Below are 7,133 nucleotides of genomic sequence, written 5' to 3'. Positions count from 1 at the left end.
ACGACGGGTGGGCGCGAGCGCGAGGAGGCTGGGATTCGGATTCTGCAGCCAAACTAACCAGGCCGGCCCACTGGTCCGACCAGCCCTTCCTGAGCTAAGCCGAACCAACCCACACGAGAACCGGTTGGTCCGGTCGCTTCTCCGACCATGAGCGCCGGCCCGCCGCTCCTCCCCACCCACCCACTCCCACACGTCAGCCGTCTCCCACCCACCCTCCCCCCACCCCTCCCGGTTTTCTTCCTCCCGGACCCCGTCCCGGCGGCCGCCGATTTGAGGGAAGCCCGGCCGTTTCGCCTCCCGAAAACCCGGGTGAGTTCTCTCTTCCCCTTCCTCCTCTCTTTTCCCCTTCCTTTCGGTCTCGGGTTCTGCTGGTTTATTTCGCGCCCGCCCCCGGTTCCGGCTGATTGGGGATTTAGTATGGTGCCATACGACGATTGCTCTTCGAATCCAATTGCGCCGTTCCTAACGCTGACGCCCGGCGGTGATGGCTGATGCAGCAGCGCTCGTGCTCTTGCCTGATGGAGAGCGACGCGGTTCTGGAGGATGCGGCGGCGGCGGCGGGGGAAGGGGTGGAGGAGCAGCAGGGGGAAGTGGAGGTGGTGGTGCCGATCGGCGCGCAGAAGCACGACCCGGCGTGGAAGCACTGCATCATGGTGCGCTCCGACGGCCGGCTGCGCCTCAAGTGCGCCTACTGCGGCAAGCACTTCCTCGGCGGCGGCATCCACCGCTTCAAGGAGCACCTGGCCCGCCGCCCCGGGAACGCCTGCTGCTGCCCCAAGGTGCCCCGCGACGTGCAGGACACCATGCTCCGTAGCCTCGACGCCGTCGCCGCCAAGAAGATGCAGCGCAAGCTCGCCGCCGCCAGCGCACCGCCCGCCTCTGTCTCTACCGCTAGCGGGGGCAACGGCAGCCCCATCCACATGATCCCGCTCAACGAGGTGCTCGATTTCGAGCCCATGCCGCTCGAGGAGCAGAGGCATCCGGTTCCGGAGGGCAGCATGAGGGGGGGTAGCAGCGGTAAGAAGAAGAGGAAGCAGATGACCTACCCCCCTGCTCTGCCACTTATACCCCAGACTCGGCCGCAGCATGTTCCGCCTACTCCTCAGACCAATCTTCTTCATGGGCTGCAGCATGTTCCGCCTACTCCTCAGACCAATCCTCTTCATCAGGTTGTGATGGCAGTGGACGCAGTGGCACCGGCAGAGCATTTCGAACATGCTGCCCCCTCGGAGAAGGAGCAGGTTTCCGTGGCAGTTGGGAGGTTCTTGTATGACGCTGGTGTGCCATTGGAAGCAGTGAACTCAGTCTACTTCCAGCCGATGCTTGAGGCCATTGCGGCGGCAGGAGGGAGGCCTGAGGTGCTCTCTTACCATGACGTTCGCGGTCACGTTCTTAAGAGGTCACTCGACGATGTGATGTCTCGCTTGGAGTTCTTCAGGGGTTCATGGACCAGGACGGGCTGCTCGGTGTTGGCTGATGAGTGGATCACTGAAAAAGGCAGAACCTTGATAAACTTCTCCGTGTATTGCCCGGAAGGTACTATGTTCCTCAAGTCTGTGGATGCAACCAGCATTGTCACATCTTCAGATGCACTGTACGAGTTACTGAAAAGTATTGTTGAGGAAGTTGGCGAGAAAAAAGTCGTCCAAGTGATCACAAACAATTCTGAGATCCACGCAGCTGCAGGAAAAAAGCTAGGCGAAACATTTCCCACATTGTTCTGGTCTCCATGCACTTTCCAGTGTGTTGATGGCATGCTCGAAGATTTCAGCAAGGTGGAGGCAATCAGTGAGATAATAAGCAATGCAAAGGCCATCACGGGATTTGTCTACAACAGCGCATATGCGTTGAATCTGATGAAGAAGTATCTGCATGGGAAGGATCTGCTAGTTCCTGCAGAGACTCGTGCGGCTATGAACTTTGTGACATTGAAGAACATGTACAGTTTGAGGGAGGCTTTGCAAGCTATGGTCAACTCAGATGAATGGATAGACTTGCTGCCAAAGAAAGGAGGGATTGAAGCAATCAATCTTGTTAATAGTTTGGAGTTTTGGAACTCTTGTGCTGCCGTCATTCACATCACCGAGCCACTTGTGCACCTTCTTAAGCTAGTCAGTAGCAACAAGAGGCCTTCTATGGGGTACGTATATGCTGGATTGTACAAGGCCAAAGCGGCAATCAAGAAAGAGCTGGTGAGTAAGAACGACTACATGGTTTACTGGAATATTATCGACTGGAGATGGGACAACCAGACACCACAGCCACCTCATTCAGCTGGCTTCATCCTGAACCCTCTATTTTTTTATGGAATTCGAGGTGACATATCAAACGGAATCTTCTCAGGAATGCTAGACTGCATAGAAAGGCTGGTATCTGATGTGAAAATCCAAGATAAAATACAGCGAGAACTCCACATGTACCGGAGTGAAACAGCAGGGGATTTTCGTAGGCAGATGGCTGTCAGATCTAGACGAACTTTACCTCCTGGTTAGTGTTTTAAAGTTCTCGTGAACTAGTTTACTTGCTAGTATTATGTTTTTGTTTTTTACAAACATGAGTTACACATTTGTAGTTTTAGATCATACCAAACAAGATGTAACTTTTCTGACAAACCTTGTTAGCCTTCTTTCAAAAATTGGAACCTTGTTAACCTATTGCATCCTTTGTTCGAGGTAACCATAAGGTGAAGTACTGAACTTTGTTCTTTACTTTTGTTATTACGTTGCAGCTGAATGGTGGTATACATATGGAGGAGCTTGCCCAAATTTAACACGTCTAGCGGTCCGTATTCTCAGTCAAACCTGCAGCGCTAGAGGATGTGACCGGACGAACATTCCTTTTGAACAAGTTCATGACGAAAGAATGAATAGTTTTGAGCGTCAGCGAATGCATGATCTCACTTTTGTACAATACAACCTACGGCTGCAGCAAAGGTAATGAAATCATCTTGTTGCGGAGAATTTTGCCATTAGTTGGTAAAATAGGATATGTTTTGCTTGATAACAAAGCATGGATGGATTAACCAATTGAGTGATCTTTTTGATAGACAACAACACAAGGTGAAAGCATTTGATCCTCTCTCAGTGGACTACATAGACGTAGTTGATGACTGGGTTGTGGATAGATGTGCAATGTTCTCTGGCCCAGCTGAGCAGCCAAACTGGATGGAGATTAATCAATCAGCCAACCGAATCACATCAAGGGAACCAACTGAAGATGAATTTGAATCCTTCATTGAAGGTACATCCATATGCATTTCCTTTTGTAGGCTTTATCTGTGGGGTAATGACAAAAGCTGAATATTCGACGTTCTAAACTTCCTTTCAGGAGTTGATGACGAAATGATCCAAGGTGCTGCGCAGGGCTTCCAGGAAGAAGACAATGATCCTGCTTGTGGCTGAGGCTATAGATTAACTAGTCAGCTAACCTGTAAGCTAATGTTGCATGGCTAAAATCTTGGATTGCCTGCTGTATTTTTCGAAATAGGGCTGTCTTATTGTGTCACCTAGCTCTTCAGATATTTTAGAGTTCAGATATCTTCCATATCTTTCCCAAGTCCATCATTGGTCCACAGCACACATTTTTATCATAATGAAGTTTGAGGTTCTCGTGCCAGTGTGCCACGATTTTTTTCCCATGATAAAGAAGGTTGATGTCTTTCAGCTCCTTCTGAGCGAAGGCAACAGCTTGGATTCCGATTCTTGGAAGAAATTATGATACCATATTATTGTTTCTTTTGAGGTTTATATATGACTGCTTACCTGAAGAATTTCACCTACAGTCAGTTAAGGCTTGGTGTTCACCTTTTTGTTCTCGTCATGATCAAACAAGCGAGGAATAGTTCAAGCTGATTGGTATAGCCTCAGCCTCAGCAGTTAAAGCTTTATACATCAAACTTTATTTTTTGGTCATCCCTACTAATGGCTGACCATATCTATATTTACTTCCAAGAAAATATCACACCACACCTAAACCTATGGTGACTATTTGCTTCCCTATCCAACTATCGTAAACACATGACTAAACTTGGTAATTTGGTGAAGACAGATGGTGCCACTACTCAGCCGGAGCCGGAGGAGACCTGCTGCTCCTCGCCGGTGGAGTGTGAGGAAGACGGCTGCGTGGTGACGCTGGTGACCTCCGACGTCTCTGGGAACATGGTGGCGAACTCGTCGAAAGACTCGCTGTATCCGTAGAACAACCTGTTGTTGCTGGCTAAATCTTTCGGCGGCGTCTCCGGCACCGGCGCGGCGCCTTCGAGGATCTGCACGGCTTGCCTCATGCTCGGCCGGCACCGGGGATCAGGGTGAGAGCAGAGCAGGCCGAGCTTGAGCACCAGCTCGACGTCGGCCTCGTCGCACTTGCCAATCTTTGGGTCCCTGGCTTCCACCATCCTCCCGGCCTTCCAGCACTCGAGGACGAGGTCGACGAGCCCCGGCGAGTCGAGGTCGTCGTTGCGCTCCATGGGCCGCCGGCCGCACGCCACCTCGAGCAGGAAGGCGCCGAACGCGAACACGTCGGTGCTCGTGGTGGCCTTGCCCGTCTTGCTCATCTCCGGCGCGAGGTACCCCAGCGTCCCGATGACGTGCGTCGTCTGCGGGTTGCTGCCGTGGTCGTACAGCCGCGCGAGGCCGAAGTCGCTGAGCTTGCCGTTCATGTCGGCGTCGAGGAGCACGTTGGCGGACTTGATGTCGCGATGCACCACGACCTGCTCCCACCCCTCGTGCAGGTACAGCAGCCCGGCGGCCACGTCCCGGATGATCTTGCCGCGCTGCTCCCAGCTCAGCACCGGCTTGGCGCCGGCGTCGAACAGGCGCCTGTCGAGGCTGCCGTTGACCATGTAGTCGTAGACTAGTATTAGCTCGCCCCGCCGCCGGCAGTAGCCGAGGAGCTGCACCAGGTTGCGGTGTCGCAGCCGGCTCATGCTCGCGATCTCGGACACGAACTCGCGCAGCCCCTGCCGGGAGTCGTGGGACACCTTCTTAACGGCGACCTCGGCAGCCGCCGGCCGTCGGAGCACGCCGTGGTACACGCGGCCGAAGCCGCCTTCGCCGATGACGTCGCGGAAACCCCTGGTCGCCGCGTGGAGATCCTTGTACCTGATCCGGTGAGGGCCGTACTCTATCTCCCAGTCCTCTTCCTCCTCGGCGAACCGCCGGCGCCTGAAGAAGAGCACCGCGACTGCCACCGACGCTAGGAGGAGTGCCACGACGACAGCCAGGGACAGCGTGACGACCAATAGCTGCGACGGCGTCTTCTTGGACGACCTTGACGTCGGGACAGACGGGAGCTTCGAGAGGTCGAGGTCCGTCGCGCGGCCGCCGCCTAGGCGGAAACTCCAGCCAAGAACGTAGTGAAAGCTCGAGGCCGCGCCGTTCGCCGCCGTGAACCCGACGTACGTGTCGTCGGCCACGGCCGACGAGAGGTTGACGATGGAAGACACGAGCGGGAGGGACGGCCGGGGCTTGCGCGCCGGCGCCACAGTCACCTCCAGGCGCATGGTCGCGCCGTCGTACTCGACCCACACCTGTAGGGGCTCCCCGCTCACGAGGCTGATGCCGGCGAACCTGCCAACGTCGCCGTCGGTGTAGTACCCCGCGGCTGTCGAGTTCGCGGACCACAAGCCGCCAACGTCGATGCCGACGTGGTTGTTGTTGGTGTCGTTAAACTCGACATCCATCGCCGTGTCGAGCTCGACGGCGACGACCTCACTCCTAAGCGTTCCCATGTTGTCAGACGTGTTGAAGAGGCCGAGGTACTTCCCTGCCAGAGCTCCCGGCACGGCCACCGACGGCGCGAGCGCGAAGGCGATGCCGTGGCCGTGCGAGTCCTCGTGCCGCGGCACCATGGCGATCACGAAGGTGGTGGAGAAAGAGCGCGGCGCGCCCGTGGAGGGGTCCTTGAAGCGGAGCGGCACGGGGTGGAAGCCGTGCCCGAACACCTCGTTGGTCTCGTTGGTGAGCTGCAGGAGGCCGGAGGAGGTGAGGACGGCCGTGCCGCTGGTCGTGACGTTGTCGCGCGCGAAGCCGGTGAGCACGAACTCGACGGCTGCTGATCCGGATCCGCCTCGGGCGAGGAGGAGCAGGACGACCACCCGCACGGCAAGAGCGGCCGCTGGCATCGCGGAACGAGGCAGGCAGTGACCTGGACTGGGGTGGCTGCCAGCGACGCGCAAAGCCGCGGGTGTGCGTCTGCTTATATCAGGTCGGGTCCGGCGCGGTGGAACGGAATCTGGGACTTGCTGAAAGGAATGGAATCAGGCGCTCCATGTGTTACTCGTTGGTAGTTGCCTGCTGCCGGGCGGGTCGTAGGTGTTGGTCTGCTGGTGGCGTCGTCGTTGCCTCAATCAGCTGGTGGTCCGCGAGAGGGACGTGGAAGTGGACGGCACCGGAGGGGGTCGGGTCGTCGGGAGCCCGGGACCGGGAGGGGAGCGAGTACGGGTTGGCTGCTCGCGGCTCGCGGGTGGCATGACAACTTGACAAGGATGGCATGGAGGGGTTAGAAACGACAATTATGACTGGCGACATTTGCAATTGGATTGGAATTTTGGAACTCCAACTCCTGGCCTATTCGTTTCGTCATAAACGATCATAGATTATTTACTGCTGGCTGATTTGGTGTGAGAAAAAATACTGTTCCAGCTTATAATCCATGATCGTATAACAAGACAGTCCTATCCTAATACTGTAGCTGGTTGGCAAATGCGCGGTGTGTGTGTCAGTGTGTGGAAGCTGACTGCTGAGCCAGTAGTGTTCAGATGCCGGGAGTTTTAATTCAGGCCATGTTTAGATTGCAAAAAATTTCAACCCGATGAATAGTAGCACTTTCGTCTTATTTGGTAAATATTATCCAATCGTGGACCAACTAAGCTCAAAAGATTCATCTCGTGATTTCGAACTAAACTGTGCAATTAGTTATTTTTTTACCTACATTTAATGCTCCATGTAAGCGGCTAAAAATTGATGTGATGGAGAGAGAATGAAAAAATTTGGAATTTGAAGGTGATCTAAACAGGGCCTCAGTTGCACGGCTGTCTCGTCAAGGCGGGTTCTTAGAGATATTTACTTAGTCTGTGACGTGGATGGTGGTGAGCTAATTTCGTGGTGATAAACAGCTAGGTCCCGTTCGGCCGG

General features: G+C 54.8%; 2 protein-coding genes across 4 annotated transcripts; one reads left to right on the top strand and one right to left on the bottom strand.

Moving 5' to 3' along the window:
• The first annotated feature begins 215 nt into the window (after window positions 1–215).
• LOC136485832 (uncharacterized) lies at window positions 216–3,615 on the top strand. Of its 3 annotated transcripts, none has more exons than XM_066482764.1 (5): window positions 216–309; window positions 501–2,487; window positions 2,729–2,933; window positions 3,047–3,240; window positions 3,328–3,615. In XM_066482764.1, the coding sequence occupies exons 2-5, from the start codon at window positions 519–521 to the stop codon at window positions 3,399–3,401; spliced, it is 2,442 nt and encodes an 813-aa protein (XP_066338861.1). In that variant the 5' UTR covers window positions 216–309; window positions 501–518; the 3' UTR covers window positions 3,402–3,615. The 3 variants fall into 3 exon arrangements, with proteins under 3 accessions (XP_066338861.1, XP_066338820.1, XP_066338777.1); XM_066482723.1 differs by having other exon boundaries at window positions 219–309; window positions 498–2,487; XM_066482680.1 differs by lacking the exon at window positions 216–309 and having other exon boundaries at window positions 341–2,487.
• Window positions 3,616–3,838: 223 nt separating this feature from the next.
• On the bottom strand, window positions 3,839–6,404 carry LOC136486051 (L-type lectin-domain containing receptor kinase SIT2-like). Its single transcript, XM_066482852.1, has one exon. It carries the CDS (start codon window positions 6,119–6,121, stop codon window positions 4,061–4,063), a length of 2,061 nt encoding a protein of 686 aa, XP_066338949.1. The 5' UTR covers window positions 6,122–6,404; the 3' UTR covers window positions 3,839–4,060.
• Window positions 6,405–7,133: the final 729 nt, after the last annotated feature.

This window comes from Miscanthus floridulus, chromosome 1 (genome assembly GCF_019320115.1).
Source record: "Miscanthus floridulus cultivar M001 chromosome 1, ASM1932011v1, whole genome shotgun sequence".
In the NCBI taxonomy this organism is placed as follows: Eukaryota; Viridiplantae; Streptophyta; class Magnoliopsida; order Poales; family Poaceae; genus Miscanthus; species Miscanthus floridulus.
The sequence above is the reverse complement of the archived record's forward strand: the minus strand, read 5'-3'. Positions and strand labels throughout refer to the sequence as shown.